Genomic DNA, 23648 nt, shown 5'->3' on the forward strand with positions numbered 1-23648 from the left:
GCTCAGCACTGCACCACATTAGCTGCCCTCCCAACTCCCCAGCACTGGTATTCTGTGAGCCTCACTACTCAGACAGAAGGTAAGAGAACTCATTCTCCAGGCAAAGACAAAAGAACTGGTGTGCTTTGGAACATATYCCTTATCACATGAGCATTTAACTCGCTGAGATCTGCTCTCCCATGTGACTGTGTAGAAAGCAAGCCCCATACTGATACCTAGCAGCAAAACAGACAGACTGCTGCAATAGCGTATTTCAGCAAGACTAAAGTATATGAAAAGGAGTGGAAAATGGATATATCCTGCAACAAACAAACAGCAGGAATCATGGCTAGCTGACAGCATGGATTTAAGAGCATGATTTATGCATGACTACGCTTCCTGACAACCCCGCTATGCCTCAACAGGGTATTAAATCTGAATCCAGCAGTGCTCCCAGCTACATTACGAACAATTTGCCTGGGGTGCAACAGCGGTACAAAACCACGTTACTGTCCCAGACAGAGCAAGAGATGATGACACAGAGTGTGCAAAGAGTGCTCTTTATCTAGGCCAGGTGTCTGCCATGGCTAGGGAACAATCTGAATCAAAGATGAGCCCCAAATCATGTGACAGGCCCCATTCTAAGCAGCAAGGATGCTGCCAAGCAACAGAAATGGATTTTGCATGAAAGAAAACAAGACCAAGAGGACCAGGAAAAARGCAAGACTATTCAGTTCACAGTGAGGGTGCCAACATAGTGCAAAAACAAGATAGCAAGGTAATTTGACAACCACATTCAACACAAAACTACAGAACAGTTTGTTCTGATAAGATTGCAAGAAAGACAGTTCAAAAGAGACTGTAGTAAAAGGTGATAGTTTTCGGCCAGTTCCGAGAAGAGACTCTCGGCCAGTAGCGTGCCCATTTTAGGATCATATGGACAGAAAGAAGGATACTTCCAACTTCCATACAAAGGGGGAGTTAATCTCTCTTCATCGATAACTATACTTTCCACAGTATACAAGCACAATGAATAGCTAATAAAAATTGACACAAACACAGCCCACAGCAAGATGCTGTTGTTGGTACACAACAGGAGAGTTGAGGAAAAGGAAGTTTAAAACAATTAAGGTACCTAGAACATGTGAGGCCCAGAGAAAGCCTGGAGTAAAAACTCCAGTCTCATGTATAATCCAGCTAGAAAGGATGCTGCTTTCACTTTCCCTCAGAAAGGAGAAAAAAAAAAAAAAAAAAGACTGGCAAAGAGAAAAGGACACCCAGAGACATCCAAAAGGCGCATACACAAATATAAGAGGAGGATCAGGGGGAAAAGCCTCTCAGCAACACTGAGTAAGAGACAGCAGTGACATCAATACCATTGTGGGCAAAACTGCTGTCAGACGAGGACTCCAGGTCTGCAAGGGAAGAGAGGAGGAACATTAATTTAGGGCCTAAGACACATCAAGACCACAAAATGGGAGAGCAGACATTAGCACGAGAAAGAGCACAACCTGCACCCTCCTCTGGTAAGGCATGAAGGGCAGAATCCAGCTGCACAGAGCTCAGCCTGAAGGGTCCAAAGCACAAGACAATCTCCCTGGCACCACAGAAAATGGCCYATACTGATGCAGAGGCAAGAGAAGCATCGTACCTATGTTAAACGTGTACTCTCCTCCACGCTCTCGGTACATCTGATACACAAAATAGCAGGACACAGGTTTGAGGAGGAGGCTGAGGATGGCCATGCCTACAGTGAAACGCTTCAAGTCTGTGAGATAGTTCTTGGTGGGATAGAAGACACTGATGTGAATGATGTCTGTGAGGACTGTGAGCAGCAGGCCAGACAGGAACTGAAAGCAAAGAGAGAACACAGGATATGAACTGATCAGGGAGGCATCACAATCAGTTAAAAGGTCTTTCCTAGATCTGTGCTCACAGCTATGCTCTCACCCTTGGATCACACACTGCTACCTCTTGGTACTGGCTAAGGAAGACTGAGAAGAGGAAGAGACGTAAATGCATGATCCTGCATTGTTCCTTCACCTGTTAGACACTGTTTCATGTATGTTCCAGGGCTATTTTTCCTGGCCAGTTTGTTTTATGGACCCTCCAACTCAATCACACTAAATGTTTTTGAGCGGTTGGTTAGCATTACAGGTCACAAATGCAGGTTAAAGAATAAGAATCAAAATGCCCCATTGCTAGGAGCAAAATAAGGAATAGCGAGTACTTCTAGCCATGGTTTACAATGCCTAGTCAATCACTCCTGATAAAGGTGGAGAGTCTGACTTATCCACTACTGTACTGACAACAGCTGAGGAACATCACTGATTCCAAGGAGCAGTCTACGCTCTCCATGCTGATGGAGGCAAATACCCTCATACTCACCATCACGATGGCATCAAGGGAATCTCGCTGCACAATGGCCCAGATTCCCACTGCAAGTATGCTGAAGTTTCCCCAGGCATAGGAGGCTGGAAAGTTGTAACTCATGCACCCCCTACCAAAAAAAAAAAGATAAAACCATCCGTTTTTCACAATAAGCCTGTAACAGTCTGTTTACAATCAATCCCATGTCCTGTGCAAACACCTCCCTCTTGGAGGCAGGATCTCCTTGCACATAGAGAAGCACATGTAGGGAGTGCTGACTCCACAGACTGTCCCATTCCTAGTCTGAAGGAACACCCTCTTTTCACCCAGGACAGGCCAGTAATCAATCACTCACCACACTGTGAGCAGCCAGTGTACCAGAATGATGGCCTGTGAAAAAAACAGAGAAAGACACGTTAGCAAGCTGTGAAAGCTAGGGGAGATTTGAAGCACAACAATACTGTTTTGTTTCCTAGGGAAGAGTAGAAGAGTGTCCTTGGGAGCTACATTAGACCCACAAATGAGTACAGAAAGCTAGTTTAGTAACTGGGATAGTACAGGCACAAGAGAGATTTTTTTTTTCCCCCTGCCTCTGCTGCTGGTATTTTCTGTGGTGTTGCTGCACTGCAGTCATTCATTATTGCTGTCATTTCTGTTGACAGTTAATTCAGGGCCCATTTAGACTTTCCTAAATGGGTTATTGATTTTGGAACTCCAGAAGAGTTTGTACAGAAAACTGGGCAATTTGATTTACACTATTTTAGCACAGCTTATACCTGTCCAGTTTGGGGGCTTATCATCAGAAAGTCCATGGACAACCACACCTGCAGCTCCTCGTCATTTCATCCAGTCCTCAGTAAATCTCCTTTTACCCTCTTCAAGCCTGTTAGAACAGCAGCTTAACTTCACTGTAATATTAACAGACCTGAAAGTATCTGCTGTGCTGGATTGTGCCAAAGAACACAATCCAGCACAGCACACATCTCTCTTCATTCCCAGTGAAGCCTCCAGAGAAACATAGATATTTTGCTATTGCTCTGCCTGTGAGAAAGGCTGAACAATAGACTGCATTAAAATAAAAGCAAGTCAAGCAAGTCTAATAAGTTAGACTTGAGCGAACGTTGTCAAATGACACTAACCACAGGAAACGACATCTTTTCACAGAATCACAGAACGGTTGAGGTTGGAAGGGAGATCATCTAGTCCAACCTTCCTGCTCTAGCAGGCACACCTAGAGCATGTGGCACAGGGTGGCATCTAGGCAGGTTTTGAAGACCTCCAKAGARGGAGACTCCACAGCCTCCCTGGGCAGCCTGTGCCAGGGCTCTGTCACCCTCACAGCGAAGAAGTTCTTCCTCACATCGAGATGGAACTTCCTGGGTTTCAACTTATACCCATTGCTCCTTGTCCTGTCACTGGCCACCACTGAGAAAAGTTTGGCCCTTTCCTCCCTACATTCACCCTTCATGTACTTATACATATTATTAGATCCCCTCTCAACCTTCTCTTCTCCAGAGAAAACAGGCTTAACTCACTTTTCTGCGGCATTGCTTGCTGGACTATTTTGCTGAATGACCTGGATGATACAGGTGCCTGCAAAAATCCCTGTAACCCTCCCCTCATAGTACTTACCCAATCAAGCAGAGACAACAGATATTTTTCTGTGGAAAACCATCAGTCCCACAGGCACTGTGAGACTACCCAGGCAATACTACCAAATACCACCAAAACAAGGCAGTATTAACCTCAGCATAACCTCTTGACACACACACACACACACACATACACACAGAGGCGTAAATGAGTAAGCAGAGGCAGGCTAAATTGTTTGGCACAAGAAAGCTGTATGCAGGAAAGAGAATTAAGCCCTTAGGGAAAAAAAATTAAATATTTACCGACATTCTGCACTTATTCGGTGAYTCAAAAGTTTTATTCATGCTTTAACTTAATACAAAACTAGTTGCTTGAGGAGAGTGTTAATGAAGCTGTAACGTGAACGAAAGGCAGCCAGGAAATGAACAGGAGYGACGCATCTGCTGTGGCTCAAGCTGCTCTGCAAAGATACCACGATGTAGACATCTCAAGATACTGTTCTTGCTTTACTGAAACACCCTGGCACAACTGATGAGCCTTCATTCTGAGTAGCCTACATTTTGTTGCAACGTCAAATACTGCTTGAGCAGATCTTTAACAATGATTTTTTTTTTAATGGTTCATTATAAAACCTACAAAAGGCACCAATCTTCCCCCACGTTCCCTCCTCCCATATTTTACCGTGGAGACCAGGCAGAAGCTGCTAATCAGTAAAAGACAAGATGTTCTTGGATAAGAATGGAGACATGCAAATAACATTTACCCAAGAGACTATCATAACATCAGGGAAATTCTTAATGAGGTAGTATTTAATTGCATGTTACATACCCACAAGCCCCCTCAAGGCTCACCAGTTAACATAATTAGACAGTTTTTATTTTTTTTTCTACAGCTGTCTAGATCAATACTGCAGTTACTAAATTATAAAGCATGCATGATCACAACAATAAAGTCAGGTAAAAACCTTTATTATTCAAAGGCCAATAGAAAAGCAAGGAATTTCTTTCCTAGTTAGTAGTCTAAGTTATCTGACAGTTCTTCAGGGCACTATGAAATTAGCTGGTGGTCTTGGTATGCTTGAACATGTTAATGAAAAATATYTTTTAAAGCTCACAGTCACTCTTTGAGATTAGACAATTTTCAGGAAGGTTCACGATGAGACAGGAGAAGAATTTTAATTTTTCCCTCTGCTCGAGGGCTTGTGCCCCTACATAAGAAGGGTATAAATTTCTTATTCTAAGGGAAGAACTCCTTCTAAAACCTGAACTAGTAGTGAGAATAGTAAAATATAAAAGATGGAATTTGTCCCCATCCCTTCTGGGCTGTTAGGAGGATAATCACATGATTAGAAGCATCCCATTGAAAACTGAGGAGAGCCAAGGGGAGTTACTGACTCCTCCACAAATCCCAGCATGTGATGGAACTAATTGGCAACATAAAAGACACATGGTCTGGTTATGGTTGGATGGGAAATTCTTTGGAACAGTAACCCAGTTCTTCAAGCATGCCTCAGCTCACAATCTTCAAGCATAACATTCAATTTGCCCCAAATAAAATACTCAAATTCTAAATTACCTTTTTAAAAATTCTTACTTTCTTTTTTTTCTGAAAATGAGCTCATCTACTCTGAATGGCTTACACTCATCTGAGGATACACTAACCCCAAATTTTGGGGTGAGTAATTTCATCTAAGTTGAAGTTAGYTTTGCTTTGAGCAGGAAGCTGACCTGAAYGACATACAGATGTCCCCTCTAATCTAAATTATTTTACGAGTCTATGAATTAGCATTTAAAGAAGCCCATCTCCAAGCACAAAAAGCGTGTTTCCAAACACATGCATCCCAAAACATTGTCCAGGCTTGATCAAACTGAAGTCTCATATTTCCAAGCTCAGCACAGTTATTACAGTAATCCTTCTTGTCAAGCACTCTTTGCAAAAACAAGACTACACATGGCTTTCAGTACAGTTTGCTGACTTATTACTAGTGCTGAGCCAGTAGATGCTGTTCCATGAAAATGTTCCTCATCTGCTCCAGAGGAGAACCTGCTACATCGATTTTATAGTTCTGCAAGTGGCCTGAGGGACCYCAAGGCTAAGACAACGCTGTGTTCCAGCACAAACACTGCTCAGTCACTCAGGTTTCCTGGAGCTACTTCTATCAGGAGATTTTTCTTTCTGATCTCTCAGAAAGAGCAAATGATGCTGATGAATAGCAATRATGTGTGTTGCTTCCAATCCACTCCCCCAAAAAAGCCCTTCTCCATCTTTGTGATGTGCTGCTCCCAACTTGGGGACAATTCAAAGATGCAGGTACAATGATTAACTCGCCACTCCCCAGCCCTCAAACCCCAGAGCAGAACCAGCAGACTTGAAAACAAGGAATTGCTTAATGCTGAAAATCATTTACTCAGAACAAGTTTGCTCTTACAAAGGAAGGGATTTAGGACTGGTTATCTGAAACTAGAGAAAAAGCAACATCTTAGTTATGTTATCGGTGACTCATTCAAGACACACATCTGTTTTTCAGCTCCTCTAGTTCTATCCCTCATGGTGAAACAATAAGTTCATTGGAAAAACCTTTTAATTAGAAGATGTCCTTGTTTGTCAATGTTGTTTTAACACAGAAAAACAAAACAAACTGAAATGTTATAAGCAAATCAGAAGACAAGMACTTCTAATCGTCTCAGTGCTGAGGAAATCATCCAATACTCTCAGATTTCCCAGAGTAAAAACCAATCCGTTTCCAGAATATAACCGTCACACTAGATCTTGAAAGGTGCATTTTCCTACTTGCCCCAAGAAATTACTTTTCTTGGTGAACTACTAAGTAAAACCATGAATATATGAAGTCCAAACTTTTATTTTGAACAGCCACATTTAAGTGTTTCCAAGTAAGATGGATACATAATGGTGTCTGAGCCAGTACTAACCTCCCAACCTGCAGGCAGCCAACTCCAAAGCCACTGTTCACAGCCTTATAAATCAACATCAGAAAACAAACAAAAACCCTAAACAAAACACATGGRCTCGGCGTTGCTTTCATACTTCGTGTGGTCTAATTTATAAACCAAAAAACCCCCTGAAACTTGCTCCACCAAACAAGACACCTAAACTAGAAAACCTGGATAAAGGTGCGTACATTTAGAGGCCTCAGGGCTTTGATAATGCGATAGAAGAAAAGGAGAAAAATTCTTCTATTATTAGAGAAGGCTCCAATTCCAAACGCCACCATRAAAAACAAAAACCAGTGATTCTAGCCTTTCCTAGCTTCTGCATAAGGATGTGCTTCTTGCCAAAGTGAAAAGTGCAATAATACACCTAAATAATACTCCTAATGGAGCTGTGAGAAATCCCTTATTTTCCATGTCTCCAGCTACCAGATATACGGCAAAAATTTCCATTACCTCAATTATCCCTACAAAACCAACCAAACAGAAAAGCAATTTTAGTCATCTGCCAGATGATAACTCCCAAGTAAAGGGGCTCCTCTATCCAAGATATCTTGCCTGGCAGCCCAGGCCTTGCCTCCTCACATCTTGCGCAGTGCAAAGCCGGGATTAACCCTGGTCAGCTGAGCTGGGGACCTCCTTGGCCACGAGTTAGCAACCATTTCTCCCAACTCAAAACAGTCGCGAGTGAACGTCGGAGCTCGCTGTCTGTCGGTCCTAATTYTTGCAACATTGGGCCTGGTGAGGAACTCAAGATCCCGAGCGAGGCCGGTTTTTCCTCCTCCCGGAGACTTCCACTTCTGCCGGCCGGGCCTGGGGCGCGGGGCCGGCTCCCGGGGGACGCCCGCCCCTCGCCCCGGGCCGCTCCTGGCGGCGGAGCCCCCCCGTGCTGGCGGCCCCGCTCCCGCCGCGCCGCCCCTACCTTGAGGCTCACGGCGGGCAGCTCCATGGCCCCGAGCGGCCGCCCCGCGACTCCCGAGGGCGGCGGGGCCGCCTGCCGTGGCGCTGGGCCTGGCGCGAGCCGCCCAGGGGCGGGCGGAGAGGCGGGAGGAGCCGCCGCTTGGGCCCGCGGCGGGGCTGGGCCCGCGCTGCGCTGCCACAGCCCCGCGGCAGCGCTGGAGTGTGGGGTTGGAAGTGAAGCTGCGCCGTGGGGGGCGGGTTGGGCCCTGCCGGGCACCAAAGGACAGCACCGAGGTTTCCATGTCACACCTCGCGTGTTGTCTCTGATTGATGTCGCTCCTAAAGCTGAGCTGGCCACCCTCGCTTGCAAGCCTAGCATGTTTAAAAACGCATTTGACTTACGCTGCAGTGACYATTGGGATTAAAATTGCCCAGTGTCTCCTAACTGCCCCACCTCACCTCAGAGTTGTCTCAAGGGCCTCTGTGTCAGAACTGTGTGTGGCAGGAGGAGGTGGGGAGGAGGGAGGATTACACCAGGGCGTGATCTTGACAAACCTGCTTGAAAATCCTTTCTAGTGCCAACAAGGAAGAGCTGCACAGCACAAACCAAACGATCCTCACACAGGTTCTGCAAGAAGACCGTTTTAGAATTCCTGCTCGGTGCAGAACACCTTTCTTCTCCCCAGGTTTGGCAAAGGAACTAATAAAAAACAAGATTTTGGGCTGATCTCTTTAAACTCAGCCTTCCTTACCTGGGTCAGGTGCTTTCTTGTCATTCAGGCAGACTCATTCTTACAGAAAGGATGAAGCCAGTGAGGAAAGAGCAAGGAGTCACAAGTTCATTGCAGAAGTTGAATCATTGCTCAATCCCATTTCTATTTCTAGCTCAAGCAATGCAACCAAAGTGCATAAATGAGGAAATACTGAGCACAAATACACATTTGGACTATGCTGCAGTGTTCATAGGATATAAAAATGTCTATTTTCTCCTAACTGCCCAACCAACCTCACTTCAGAGCTATCTCAAGGGCCTCGGTCTGAGAACAGTCTGTGAATTCACAGATCCCTAAGTAAACTACAGATGTAGCCCTAGCCAAGTCCTGTGCTGCATCCTGGGTCTTATTGACTCATATGGCTTATACACAGCACACTGAGCTCTCCCACATGGTATGGTATTTAATGCTGAAAAGAAGCAACTTAGGAAATGATAACCAGAAGTGCCCAAAGAAAACTGGTTATCTGCATAGTGGCTGAATAGCAGCAAAGAAATCGCAACACCTAAAAAAGGAGGAGRGACTAAGTAGCCTTATTGCTGTCTCAGTGTTTGGGTGGAAACAGCAATAGGAATGCCCTTCTGCTAAAATAGGTGCCTGGCAGAGGAATAATGTTGTTATAAAGACAAATCTCACTGCCGTGCTCTGGCCCAGTTTATGTAGGAGCACTGCTTAGACGCAGCAGTAAGTGGGCGTCTTTGCTCCTTTCAACGTTTTCACTCAGTCTGAGCAAGACAGAGCCTCTCATTATCATTTATACAGCATGAGCCATAATTTGGATTGATGTGACTGCTCTTTAATGCAAAGCATTCGTTTCCCTTTGTACAATAAAAGCACTTTACTTCATTTTGTTCTTCAATGTATTGTACAATTAATTCAGCTGTGCTTATATCCTGGGCTTGCATGTCAGGTACTCAAGGGACTCAGAAGCATCTTAATGATCTCGTGGATATGAAAACAATGAGAACTATGACAGACATAATGCATTTGCACGTCTCACACCTATCTCATCTGTATGGTTTATTGTGTTTTTTTTTTCTCCATTTTGCTTTACTTGTAGCTTGTAAATTGCCTCCCTGTAACGTGCTGCCTCTGTTCCCTGCCCTAGGCTTGATAATTCAAAGCAACATGATGTGTAGTGCACATGTGGTGTGAAAGACAAGCATGGAGATAAAGGTGAARACCTGCAGGGAGAAGCAGATGACCCAGGAGACTAGAAAGGCAATATGGAGATTTTCCTAAACAGCAGACTGGTCCAGGGCTGTTAGCTCAGTACAAACAATATAATATCCAGCATGTAAATGGCTTATGAAGTATATTCTGCTGGGTTGGTAAAAACCTTGTGCACAACTGGCTCCCTTCCTGCATRAAAGGAGGCTAAGAAGGCAGAAGTGTTTCCTTTAAGTCTCAGGAATCTATAGTCTTGATATGCAAGTTTATAGCAGTTCTGTAGGGCAGCAGAGAAGYTGATAACATTGCCCCTGCAGTCCCTGGCCTGCAGAGACGGACACAAGTTCCCCTGTCATAATTCTGCCCTTCTTGTCACTCGCTCGGGGTCTAATCTGAAGGTAGCTGAAGATTGCAGATGCACTTTGAGCTGTCTCCTTGTCTCCTGAGCTGAGAGCAATCATTAAGGTTGTAAGAGACCTTTAGAGATTGTCTAGTCCAAACCCCCTCCACACGCAGGGTCACCTAGAGCAGATGGCACAGGCTGCATCCAAGCAAGTTTTGAAGATCTCTAGAGAAGGAGACTCCAAAACCTATCTGGGCAGCCTGTTCCAGGGCTCTGTCACCCTCACAGTAAAGAATGCTTTCCTTAAGTTCCTGTGGAACTCTTGGTGCTCCAGTTTATTTCCTCCAGTTGTTTGTGATTGTTTCCTCTAGTTCTGTTACTGGCCACCACTGAAAAGAGGCTGCCCCATCCTCCTTGCTCCCTCGCTTAAGGTATTTGTAGATACTGATGAGATTCCCCTTCAGCCTTCTCTTCTTCAGGCTGAACAGGCCCAATTCAGATGTTCCAGGCCTCTGATCATCCTCGTAGCCCTGTGCTGGACTCTCTCCAGTAGTTCCGTATCTCTGTTGTACTGGGGAGCCCAGAACTGGAATGAGGGCATGAGCCCTGCAGAAATTGTGTGTTATCTATAGAGCCTTTCTGAATAAGCAGTGAGGAGGGAGGAACAGAAATTGTCCTGGCCCTGCAAACTCCCTCTTAGATCCCAGTGGGAAATCAGCAAGCAGAAACATTACCATTAGGGCGGAAGGGGAAACCAAAGAGGTTTGTAACGCTGGCAGGGAGCCTTCTCCTGCAACTCCACTGCAAAACGGTAGCAAAATGGTTTGGGCAGTGGGAGGGTTACGCTAAGGCGTAATCTTGACAAACATGAAAGTCATTTCTGATCTCATCAGGGAAGAGCTGCTCCTCAGGTTTTCTAAAATCTCACTAAAGCTTTGAGCTGTAATTCAGGGATTGCTTTTCACGTTTCTCCGTCACTCTRGAAAATGAATTGAGGTAGCAGAATTAGGTTTTGGGGTGAATGTTTTTTACGGGTGTAGGCTCAAAACATTGCAAGAAAGCAACATYCCTTATTGTTTCCGATAAAAAACATCAACAGCAATGTTTCCTCCAGGCTTTATGCAGGAGAAGCTCTGACTGGCACGGACTGGAATAATTTAGTATAGCATGGGTTTGAAACTGAAGCACTTTCCCACACTGTGGATTGACAACAGGGTAATTAGCTGGAGGACAGAGAAGGTTTCAATAAGATACCCCCCCAAGCTAAAATGAATGCAGACTATTACAGACCTTAGACAAAATGATTCCCAAGTGTTTTAATTTGTGCTTCCCCTCCTTGTTGTCTTTGTACTCATCATTTTGGCAATTGCCAGCAATATCCCTGAGATTTAGCAGCATTCGCAGAGCAGGCAGCTGCTGAGATGATTATGTCAAATCACCACGCTGTCCTCTCCTTTCCATGTGTAATGACTCTCACCCTTGGAGAAGTGGCTCAGAACGATGTGTGGCCCTCAGATTCATTGTGTGCCTGCTATAGCAGTGACTCCAGAGCAATCTGGGTGAGATTCTGTCACTCACCTTACTTACATGTGTGCCCTGTAATTAACTTCCAAAATTATTCCACAGAGCTCTGCTATAGCTGGTTTGGGCCTGATCCAAAGCCCTTTCAAAACAATAGAAAACCTTGCAAGAGCTCTGGATTAAACTGGGGGCAGCAGAGAAGCTGAGGCTGTGTGAATGCTTAATTTCATGAATGTTTCTCAAACAATCATTTGCAATGAACATATAAATCAGGACTCGCATTGCATTGGTCTCCCTCTCTCTCATTTGGAGCTAATGCCCCCGAAGGCAGAACAGTCTGTCACTGACTGCACTGCAACTGGGAGATACTGGAAGGAAGAGGGAAGTTGCTAAATGTAGCCCAGTGATAGTATCACTCCACAAATGTTGTCATGCCCTTAAGACATAACATTGAGCAGCTCTGAAAAGCTTTGCTATGCTCAGAAGTGGATTGAACTTTCCTCGTACAAATACCGCCGTGGGGTTTTATATCACAAACTGGGCTTGTATTCCACACCTTGGAATAYGATTTACTCACCAGCTTTCATTTGCACTGCAATTGTGAAATCAGTCTATTATCTGGGAGATGCATAAATCAGATTGTGCAATTCTTTTTACACCGCTTTGGCTGTGCAACATGYGCATGTGTCACGGCTCCCCCCTTCTGCTCCACCTCTGCAGCATCACAGTTTGGATCAGAGGCAATGATCTTGGTCATGAACTCTTTGAAACGCCACAGTGAGAAATCAATCCAATAATCTTGTGAGTTCCTTTATAGTAATTAACTCATTTTCACTGATTTTAAGTATTTAACTAATCTCACCAATTAAGGAATCAACATTTTTTTATACTCAAAGAGTTAATAGCACTTCTAAAGCAGAAAAAAAGCAAGAGGTCCCATTTGGAAGTCCTGATCAAAATTATATTCCTGTATTTGCAGCACAAAAAGTGCTGTAAATCTCCAGGTTCTTTAGAGCTCACTCACTGGTCAGCATATTGGGGTGATAGCAACAGAAAAGAACATATCAACTATCAATTTTCTTGCTTAATACAGATACTCTGTATTGCCTCACTATGACACTGAGATCATGAACTAAGTATTAATTTAGAAAAGGTTTAAACATCTGCATGGCACCAGGCAGAACCTAGGAGCAGTGGGGGATACTGGCACATATGGATATCCAATTTGGGCAGAGGAATTTTTACACAGAATGTCACGATCTCTCTGTGCCGTTATCTGTCAGTCAGTCCTTCCTCCTGGCCAGCTCTCCTATAGGATTTTCTGGTTCCTGCTCCATGCTTAGGTGTGGTTAAAGCAGCAGAAGAGTTGCACAAGGATATCTATCATAACTTTATTTACATATCATGGAAACACACATGCAAAATGTCACAGGATGTACTACAAGGGAATAGTCCGTCTCTATCTCCTGTTACCAAAAACTTGTTTTTTGGCTCACTAGGAAAACTATTACTTCCCCAGAAAGCTCCCAAAAATAATAATTAAAAATAACAGAGTTGGCAGGATAATCAAATGAGTGAGAGCTGTAGGCTGAGATGTCTCTTACTATATCCTTGCAGAAACCAGGTATTTCTCTGTGAACAAAAAAAATGAAGGAGAGTGGGAACTGACAGTCCTAAGGAGGAAGCAGTAGCGCATAAGAGCTGGGGAATATCTGTCTGAAAAAGGGAGAGGGCAAGAGGGTCCTCTCTCACCTGGACAGCCACCTTTCTGCTCATCCATATTCATTACCTACCTTTATTTATATCTGGAGGCTACAAGCTTCCTACTTTCTAAGAACCTCTGATCCTTAAGACTCTACTACTCTTCTCAAGCAATAGTTAAAGGGCCGAGCTCAACCTTATCTATCATTCCATGTGTGTGCAGGGGGGTTGCACTGGATGACCTCTGAGGTCCCTTCCAATCTTAAGCATTCTATGATTCTATGATTTGACCTGAAGGATCTTTCCTATCTTGCCTGTGTTGAGAGGAAGCCTTGCAACCAAAGGACCTTTCCCGTTCTCAGGGCATCAGACTGACAATCAGGATCATTTCCTACTAACTGGGAGAGGGGGATCCAGCTGCATGACAGGGATGTGCTGAGGGGATAGGTGAGTGAGGAAGTTCTGGTATAGGAAAGGCTGAGACCACTCTATTCATAAACCACCAGCAGCATCAGTCTTGTTGGAGCTTGGCATGTTCAGAGCCTGCAGCTTCAATCATTTGCTGATTTTTTCCTCTAATCCCCATTGCTAGGTATATATGGTTTGTCCCAAGCTCCAGACCCTCCAGGCAGGAAATAGAGCACCATCCTTCTAAACATTAATGAATGATCCCTGCTCTCCATTGACTGATTCAGGCTCCACGCAGCGTCCTTTCCTTCGGGTCACTCTTCGATTCCGGTGATATTTGGCATAACAGCGAAGCCCTACGGAAAAGGCACATGGTGAGCAGGCGGGACCAGGGCTCCCGGGAGCAGAAACATCAAACAGGTAGTTCCCACCCTCAGTTCAGGACAAAACCCACGACAGCARGGGAAGTGCCAGGACGAGGAAGCAGGCGTCATGGGAAATGAGGTGGGGAGGCTGCATTGCTTTCTGCACCCTTCTCTTCTATTTGGCTCACTGCTCTTGCTTGGGATTAATTGGGCCAGGCATAAATTCTCCTTGGCTTCTTGAAATATCAATGAATTATCCTGGTCGTTTCCAGTGATTTTAAGGAATCCTTGCTTGTCTCTCTCCTATTACTTCCCATTACTATCTAAGTGATCTTTCCATTGGGAAATTACTGTGACTTAATGTGCAGCAGCAATGGCTGGGGAGCTYCCCCTTGCTATTTATTTCTGCAAAGGTCCGGGAGAGGAGGGAAGAGACTTTGATGCGTTATTAATGGGGCAGAAGGAGTCTGATCCAAAGCTTATTGCTTATCACTTATCTCCTTCATTTCCTATTTTTGATGCCAGAAGTGCAGGGTCTGAAGGAGGCTATCTGGTATAGCCTTGTTGAACAGTAAAAAATAAAATATCTTATTTGTAAAAAAGCATCAGTAAACAGCGACCCATCACAGTGGGAGGGAATAGGAGCCTTTAGTCAGGGTAAGTCATCTGTTTCTGGTACTGGTATGTTGCCTTTTGGTGTCTATTGTCTGACTCGGCTACAACAGATTGCGGTGCAAGCTGGGCTATACTGGGGACAGCTGTGTGCAAATAACTCTCCCAAAAGTCCAGATTTTCAGCAGCCCAGGATCATTGGAAGGAGTGGTTTTATCATCCTAGAAACTGCAATCCAAAGCAACCAGCAGATAGCAACAGTGCCAGCACCCCAAAGTGGGGGAGGCTGAGGATTTATAGCTTCTATTATGAGACAGCTAATAAAACTGTCCTTGAATACTTGTACGCTGGAGACCCAGCCAATGTCACAGGTCACTGAACAGGCTTTTGGAGTGCAGGTCCCTGGGCTTTGTTGAGGCCAGGCTACCCTAAGGATGGGTTTCTGCCCCTCATTACTAATCCCCCCAGGCAGTTAGGCCTCCCATAAGGAGAGCACACAAGATTAGCTGCTCTGCTTTTATCAAGCATCTTTTGCATCTTATCCGGACTCTGTATCTCTGGGGATTTTTTTATGCTATAGAGGATTCACATTTGGCATCAACTTATAACTAGCTTAAATATAAAGCAGGGCCCGGGGGCATCTCTCATGAGACTTGCAGAAGCACCATTCTAGGCTGATCTATCAGAAGATCCTCTTTGATGAGGACCTTCAAGTTTTGCATTATCCTTTAGGTCTGTTATTTCCAGGAAATCAATCTGTTTAACTAGGGGAAAATTATATGAAGGGACCATGTCTAAGTAGGAGAAAATTACATGAAGGGACCTGGTCAAAGCCATGGTATACCTACATGGGCCACGAAATTTAGCAATAAGAGTTTTGATCTAGCAGAGAAGWCCCTATGAGTGGAGCTGATTCTGAATACACTCAGATTAGAAAACTGCCTTCCGACATGTTAACATGGTAACTGTCTATTAAGGGCTGCCCTAGATTCTTCAGAAAGTTTTAAGAAACAGAAACCTGTGTCCTGCCCTAAGTGAAGAGGCATGAAGCTGAACTCACCTTCAGTGCACATACAGTCATCGTAACACTTGTTGTTAAGGCCTCGATTGTGTGGTTTGCAGAGATGTTCACGCAAGTCGCAGCAAGATCCTGCCAACGCAGACATGAGGGTTCAGGACAGCTGATTTATCCCCTTGCAGAGCTACTGACACCCACAACAGCTCCACATTACAAACACTGTTCCTGAACACATCCCAGAGAGCAGCTGCCCATCCCTCTATGTAATCATTTCTGTCAGTATTAAAAAATAGGATACGGATGCTAAAACCTAGATTCATGTTTAATGTTTAAAACATTGATCTCAGATTGTTCCTGACCTGGGAGGCAGTCAAGATGATGGTCACAGGGCTCTCCTTCAGCTGACACGGTTTCATTCCCACTGTTRGGGTTCTTACTGCGGCGTTTCTCTAAGGAAAGAACAGATGCTGATAGCAAATTTCACACTAATGTTTTTATTTTGGCAACTGAATTCTTCCAGGATTAAAAGCAACTTCAAGCTTCAGGAGTCTGAGCAATAAACCTTTAATAAACCTTTAAGCAGTTTTTTCCCTGCTTCTCAGCGCCTCATCTAATCATTTTTCCCTTACCCTCAAGCTGTCCATCCAAAATGAGAAACAAGATGGAAGAGAACACAAAATACAATCATCATTATGCTTGTCCTCTGTTGCCCCACCGCCTCCCCTGTAATCCCACACCTTTCAGCAAAGCTATGAGCACTAACCACAGGCCAAATCTTAGGGAAAGACCTTTGGGAAAGAGAACAGGGAAGTCAACAGTGGAAGTATCGCACCTTTCTTTTTAGCTGATGGCCACATTTCTGGTTTGAGGTCCTCATAGTCTGTCCAGTCAAAGAGTGCCATATCTAGGGTGGGCATCACATCCCCATCCTGCCTGACACGAGCCTGCAGACCACAGGGAACCAAACAAACAATTGATTACTCAGTCTTTGTGAGTTTTCCTGGTGCTTTCAGACCTTAATAAGGTCTCGGGTTCCTTTGCTTTGTCTACTGAGAATTCTTGTCATCTCATTTCCAGGAGGGAATTTGTTCGAGGATGAGCTTGTCTAAAACATTCATCATTCCCTTGTTCTGTCATAAGTCTAGGGAGAAGTTTTCACCGCTTCCATGTGAGAAAGAAAGGCCAGTGAGGAACATCACGATATGCTGCCTCTCCAGCCAAGTGCTCCTGCTGTGTCCACCCTTGAAGCTGAATGAGCATGGCTAGCTAAGGGGAGGGAAGAAAGACAACTAAAGGAGCAATTTATGAAAAAGAAGYGTTCTGATGTCTCCAAGGTAGAGAGCTGCTTTTAAGGGAGGGTCTTGGTTTTARGTAAACTTATTTCTAAGCGGGGCAAAAAAAAAAAAAAAAAACCTATCTGCATATTTCTGCCTGTATTAGAGGCACAGAGCAGTTACCAACTGTCTCTTTACCTGTGAGCGAGGTGATGTGGCTGGAAGAACAGGGGGCTCTTCTGTGGAAAATGCCAGTTCCAGAGCAGTGAAGTGAAGCATGGTGGGGGTCAGACTTGTCGCCTCCGCTGCCTGGAGGTTTTGAAACGGCTCTTGAAAAGGTTCAGGCTTCTTGTACAGGGAACTTGGCCCAATATCAGTCTTCCCTAGAGAAGGCAACAGGCACAGCAGCATTAGCTTTCTCACCTTCCTTTCTGTGTACCATGAAAAGATTTGGATCAAGAAATCCAAGTAGCATCTAGCCAGTGGCAAACCTTCCATCACTTTGAGTTGCCGTTTATACCATACCTGAGCAAGGCAGAGTCATGTGCTATTAGATCAAAGTGATAGATTCAGACCAGACTAGATGCATTTTAGTTCTTACATATTCAAGTCATACAGAATAACTACTTGTTAAAATAGGTCTACATTTTGCTTAAGAAGCAATGGATTTCTTCCCAAGGAAAATGCGAATCTTGAAAACTTCTTCAAGTTACAGCCATAGACAGTCAATTATTTTGGAAACAGTCCTCGTTCTCTGGTAATAAGGATATAAATGTATCTGCTTAGCCATTTTTAAACAAATGTATTAAGCTTAAATTCATCTGTATTCATGTATTCATTCTCTTATTTCATTTTAAGATTGGATTATTTCAATTTGAAATCTTCACAGACTGATTGCTGGTTTTGCTAAGTATTAGTTAAGTACACACCTGAAGTTAAGCCAAAGAAACAACATTCTGCAATTAGCGTCTAGCGTCCAAACTAGCGTCTGTTGCACACTCTTCTATATTGCTTAACGTGAGTTGTTCAGCCACTGCCCCTGCGAGAACAGCAGAGCTCTTCTCACTGAAGTAGGGAGGAGTGACCGCTGGAAGTCAGGGACAGACACCCAAGCCTCTCAAATGGCAGAGACTGACAGAGATTGCCTGTCTTTAATAGCAGTAGAGGCATCACACCACAGAGACATGCACCCACAGCTCGACCTGTGACACAGAACACTCAAAAGCTGGCACCATTTCAACATAATGAATGTAGTTTCATAGAATCATAGAACCATTAAGGTTGGAAGGGACCTTTGGAGATCATCTAGTCCAGCCCTCCTGCACACGYAGGGTCACCTACAGYGTGTTACACAGGGTTTCACACCTGCAGAAGTTACAGTTTTATAGCCAACTATTGTTTTCTAATTTAATTTGGCTGAAATGTAAAAGAACATGGGCTCTGACGAGAAGAAACTGGTCTTCAAGCTAAGCTGGGTTGTTTTATTATTTCTAGTTCCCATCACATTTTGAAATCAGTGGAAAGATTAAGCATGGCTTGGGCATGCTTGTTCCTAAAGGAACCATTTGCTGAAAAGCAGAAAAGAAAAAACCAAAGCAAAGCAAAACACACACACACACACACAAAAGAAGAAAAAAAAAACCCACGCAAACAGGCCACACCAAAACACAAAACAGAACCTCAGTCTCAAGAAGTTTTAGAGCTCTTCCATAACACAAACTGGGGACAACAAGGTCATTTTCACAAAACTGCAATGCGCAGTGAAAACCTCCGATTCTGGAGCTGCCTTTTTTCTTGTGCCTCTTTTGTTTGGCAGATTTCTCCCCAGAGCAGGCACGCACTCCACGCCCTCCACACACCCCTGTGGCCCAACCACAACTGCATCTTCTTGCCCTCACACAAGCGACACTCGTTTCAAGCGACCCAACAGCCCCGGCGTCTCTTGAAGCTCAAATACCTCTGTGGTGCTTCAGTCGGTCCCTGCGGCTGTGCCGCCGATGCTCTCGGTTCTGCTTCTTCCCCCTCTCAGACCCTGGGGACTGGTTCTCCCTCTCGGGATACTCAAAACCCAGGAATCCATCCTTATCCTGCTTCAGGGCTGCTGGCTGCCCCACGGCTGCGGGCTCGTCGGCGGCTGGGGCTCCGCTCCCGGCTCTGAGGGCCTCCTCGGCGGCTGGCTGCCCTCTGGACGACGTGGGCTGGACCCGCTCTTTCTTGGCCACACCGTGCTTGTGCTGGTGGCCACTTCTGGGCTGCTGGGGCCACAGCTCTTGGGTTTGAAGGTGGTTGTTGTTCTCTGGGATGTTCTTGAGCTTCGTGCCGGGGTCCAGGGAGACCGCAAGGCTGATGTCAGAAAGAGCCAGTATACATAGGAAAAGGAAAAGGGAGAAGGAGGTGGAAAATGATGCCATAGTTCCGGGTGCTCTCCTTCACCTGCAGGCAAAAYGAKGGAAAAAATAAAAAATAAAAAAAAAACTTACAAGAACTGGAAAAGTGCCAAGGTTTAGACTGAGGGCACCTAGGTAGAAGCAATTCAGGTGTCCAAAGACTAGACTTATTCCCTCCTTGGTTCCATCCTCCTTCCCAGCCCTGCCTATAGCAGCTGAGCCACCGGCAGGGCCTGCAGGGATGAGAGGTCTCAGTTTCATGTGCAAATGAGGGCCATCAATCAGAGGGACGTTTCCCTTTGATTCGGGACTGGCCCCCTTCCTCCCTCCCTCCCATTCACAACCTGCCATCTGAGGGGCTGCCCCGAGCCCCCTCCAGCGCCCGCACAGCACCAGCTGTCCGGCCAGGGCTGTTGTTGGCTGCCAGGTTGGCATCCTGGGCCTGCCTGGCACCAGCCCCCCACCTCACAGCTGGTTTCCTCGCAATGAAGATGTCAAGAGGAACAGAACTGGAAGCAGATGGTGGCCTCGCAGGACTGGCAACAACAACAGCCTTGAGCAGCTCCAGGCAGACAGGCATGTGCGTGCATGCACAGCCTCCGAGCAACTAAAGCCCGCTAAGGAGGGAGGAAAGCACTGGAAATTTTGCGCTTATATCTCGTCATGTAGCAAAAAAGCTAATCTCCTGCTGTCAGCAGGGCAGGGATGCCRGTCTTGGATCAAGGGGCAGGGAAACAGGCTGGATTCTCCCTGCATTGTCCTGCTTTCCCTCCTTGACCCCGCACAAGTCACTTCAGCTSACCCTGCAGGTGACACCATCACTAGGAGGGTAATTTAAGTCCAGAGAACATTTGGAGTGGCCCTGCGCAGTGGACGAGGAGTATTCTCATCCACTTGCCTTCAGCGCTGCATTTTCGGGGCACTTTCTTCTGTTTGAAAAGCAGGTCCTTCCCTGGCCACAAAGGACAACAAACAGCAAGATGAGGGGCTGATCTGGGAGGTGTTAGGTAGCTCAGTTGCTGCAGCCATAACACTGCAAAATAGTGTTTTACTGGCAGCTGCTCGGAACAAAGGAAAATCAGCCTGAAAGCTAAATTCATTAGCAAAGCACTCAAAGTTCCTGCTTCAAAACCAGCAGAACAAATAACCAAACAAAAACCAAAGCCCTGCATCCACTGATTTTTTTTCTTTTTTGTTTTTTTTCTCTCTAGGATTTTCCCTTAAAGACCCAGCTGGATCAAGGCAACACGCAGAACAGCTCAAAAGAGCCGGAGACGGCAGCTTACCTTTTCATCTGGAGGCAAAATGCCAAAGGGAGAGGACAGGTGGAAAGCGAATGTGAGGCACGTGCCTCCAGCCTCGCGAATCAGTCACTCGCACATGCACGAGCCCTTTGATGATCAATCTGACAGACACCTTAGCTGCTGATACTGACTTCTTGCAGGAGTGAGAAAACAGCTAAATGCTGCAGGGCAGCTAAAGAGAAGGTCTGTTTCAAGGGGCAGGGGGCATTTGTTTAAGATGCCCGGCTGTCTTGTTGGCATGGCACAGCACGGAAGGGCAGCAAAAGCTCATGGGCTGCCTCCCTGGCCCAGAGGGAATGCTAACGTGCTGTGTTATTGTTATCAGCAGGAACCCCAAACTGGTAATGCAGATAAATACCTGCACTGCATTGCTATCAGTGGAGGTCTGTGCTGTTTATCCTACCGAAACAGGCCCTAAGGTACCTTTGGTAGCTTAGGCAAATGCCATGCTGCTGTGCTAAAGGTAAAGCCCCAGCCTTCTCTCAACTACCTGTTTCAGCAACCCTATGCATATGTAACTTCAGAAAATAGGCATTTTGCATCTTTGGCAACTTTCCTGTAGTAGACTCAYTGATATAAATATTATTAGTCTCTTGTAGTTCTACAAGACAGCTCGCACTGAATAAGTATGCATAAATTCAGGCATATGTTCCCCTTACAAATATGRTTCTGGCACTTCAGTGGTGTAATAGACTCTGTCTGATGCTATCCCTGCAGCATGTGCTTTGTATTTGACAAAGCAGGGACATGAGATCAATTACATTCATTCATATATATGATCACATGATATCTGGCAGCCCTCACCTTATCCTTTCACAAATGTTCTTCCCTTCAAAGCAAAGAGGAGCAAAGCTCCTGAATCCAGACACGGAGAATATTGAGATCCTTTATCACTCCAGACCACAGAAGATGCCATTTCTATGCTCTGGGGCTGAACCAAGCTTGACCCGAGCCTGTACCCTGTGTCTGATACCTCCTTGGCTCAAGTAAGCTCAGACTTTGGCAGGACAGTATAAAGATTTCCTGGACCGTAGACAGTCTCCAGTTGCGGCAACGGACACAGTGTGAGTGCATCTACATGTGTGTCATGTGCACGAAGGGCAGGGATGCCAGACAATGCGCCCAGCTTCGTGTGCCAGGCTCTCTGTAAATAAGAAGCCATAGGGTGATGGATGGGCTTGAGAAGCCCGGAGCAGAATGGCAGGGGTAGGCTCTATGCTAGCTGACACGCAGAGAGCTGGCTGGAGCCGGGACGATGGCATTGTGCAGATAAATGAGATTTGACTTCCCTGCTGGGTCTCTTTCCATCTGTTTTTCTGTTTCTGGAGGCAATTGCTGGGGAGCTCCATATACAATCTGCTGATAGAYCTTCACATTTCCAAGTGATCCACTCTCTTCAGCTTTCCAGTTCCCCTCAAAACAGACAGGAAATCTTAGATTCTCCCTTTTCTGCTTTTCCCTCAGCAGAAAGCAATACCACTTTTCCTGTCTCCAGCCTTTCTTGCATACTCACTTTGTAAGGAATATGTATTTTTTCCCTGTCAGCTCAGGCAYCCCCTGGCACAGCAGGGCCCCCGGCTCACAGATCTCCAATCCTCAGAGCTGCCTCCTTATTTTCTCAGGTTGCCTTTATCCCTGGCCACCTTTTCTTCCTACTCTGCCTTTTCCTTTCTGTACATATATAGGCTTAAGCTCTTTAGATCCCATCACCACCCTTTGAGACATCTGCTTTCCTTTTGCCCACATCATTTTCTTTCACTTTTTGCCCCTGCTAAACATCACCGGTGCTGTAGAAAAGGGCCAAATTCAGGTTTACTGTCTGCACAAAAGATGGGCATAGGAGATTTAGGCTTGCGGGGAGCTGTAGTTGCCTCTGTGTCGCCACAAAGCCCGGCCCTGGGTCCGTGTCCGCTGGAAAGGCAGCTCCCTCCAGAAGAGGAAAGGCTGGAACYGGGATCTGGAACTGGGATCGCTGTCATTGCAAAGTGTCCCCCTCCCCGGTGTGCTCCGGCCCACGAGCGGTGCTCTGCCCTCCTCATCACCGAGCACAGAACGCCTTAGTCACACAGCGCGACTGAGCAGATACCTTCTCTCCCAGCCTAGCCATGCAGGCAGGCAGGCGCCTGCATCCCGCTCACTAAACCAGTGCTAAGCCCCGACGGACACCGAATGCCTCGCACATCCTTCATCTCGCCACTTGCCTCTCACCCGGAGCCCAAAGGCAGCCGCGCCGACCCGCAGCAGGAGCGTCGCCGCTCTCGCTGTCCGYGCCTGGCACAGAGGCTCCGGGGACAGAGCCGCCCAGTGCTGCCCACGCGGCACCCTCCGCTCTGCTGCCCGCCGGGATCTCACCCAGCGGCTGACCCAGCCATCACCGCTGTCCTGCTACCAAACAGCCTCTCCTCTACCCAATAACGGGATTAAAATAGCAACGAGTTCGAGATTAGCATCCGAGATACAGGCGCCTGCTGTCAGCACAGYGGATTCCCCAACTTAATGCAGTGACAAACGAGAAACGGTCATAGGAACCGTCACTGCTCACCCGGACCTGCTAGTGCGACAGGGAGGGGAGACGCGAGTATATTCCTGAGCGGCACAACGTTTAGGCTGCGCTTCCAACATTTTTCCTCGTGTGTCATTCCCGCTTTGAATCAAAACGTGTAGCATTAAGGGAGAGGAGATGGGAATACAGACCCATTTCCATCAAATCCCCCGCCTCCCCGAGGATGAGAGTCCTCGGTTGTGAATTGGGTAAACGTCACTGAAGCCCTGCGTGCTGAATTACCGGCTGCAACGAGCCGCTAACCGAGGCCGCATCGCCTTCGCTCCGAAACGCGATGTGAGCGCTGGCAGCAGGAGCGGAGCGCGGCGCGGCGGGCGCGGGGCTCCGCGCGCACAAAGCGGCCGGTGACAGCCGCCACGGGCGCCCTTGGCGTGCGGGGCGGCGGGAAGGGGAGCGGGGCCGGCGGGGCGCTGCCTACC

General features: G+C 46.2%; 2 protein-coding genes across 2 annotated transcripts in view; both read right to left on the minus strand.

Annotated features, from left to right (window-relative positions):
* The window catches only part of AGTRAP (angiotensin II receptor associated protein), a 9953-nt gene extending 2085 nt beyond the window's left edge, over positions 1-7868 (minus strand). The window contains exons 1-4 of the mRNA XM_026053681.1: positions 7813-7868; positions 2705-2739; positions 2368-2479; positions 1631-1829 (exon numbers count right to left, since the gene is read on the minus strand). Of these exons, the coding sequence (XP_025909466.1) occupies positions 1631-1829; positions 2368-2479; positions 2705-2739; positions 7813-7839 (373 nt within the window). The 5' untranslated portion in view covers positions 7840-7868. The remainder of the gene's footprint in view (positions 1-1630; positions 1830-2367; positions 2480-2704; positions 2740-7812) is intronic.
* A 5148-nt stretch (positions 7869-13016) lies between these two features.
* Positions 13017-19406, minus strand: DRAXIN (dorsal inhibitory axon guidance protein). The gene is made up of 6 exons (XM_026053705.1): positions 18933-19406; positions 17174-17358; positions 16534-16645; positions 16061-16150; positions 15744-15833; positions 13017-14062 (listed from the first exon to the last, which is right to left on the minus strand). Exons 1-6 carry the CDS (start codon positions 19384-19386, stop codon positions 13950-13952), a joined length of 1044 nt encoding a protein of 347 aa, XP_025909490.1. The 5' UTR covers positions 19387-19406; the 3' UTR covers positions 13017-13949.
* Between the last annotated feature and the right edge of the window lie 4242 nt (positions 19407-23648).

The sequence above is a fragment of the Nothoprocta perdicaria genome, unplaced genomic scaffold (assembly GCF_003342845.1).
Source record: "Nothoprocta perdicaria isolate Ctin4 unplaced genomic scaffold, notPer1 scaffold_117, whole genome shotgun sequence".
NCBI classification, from domain to species: Eukaryota; Metazoa; Chordata; class Aves; order Tinamiformes; family Tinamidae; genus Nothoprocta; species Nothoprocta perdicaria.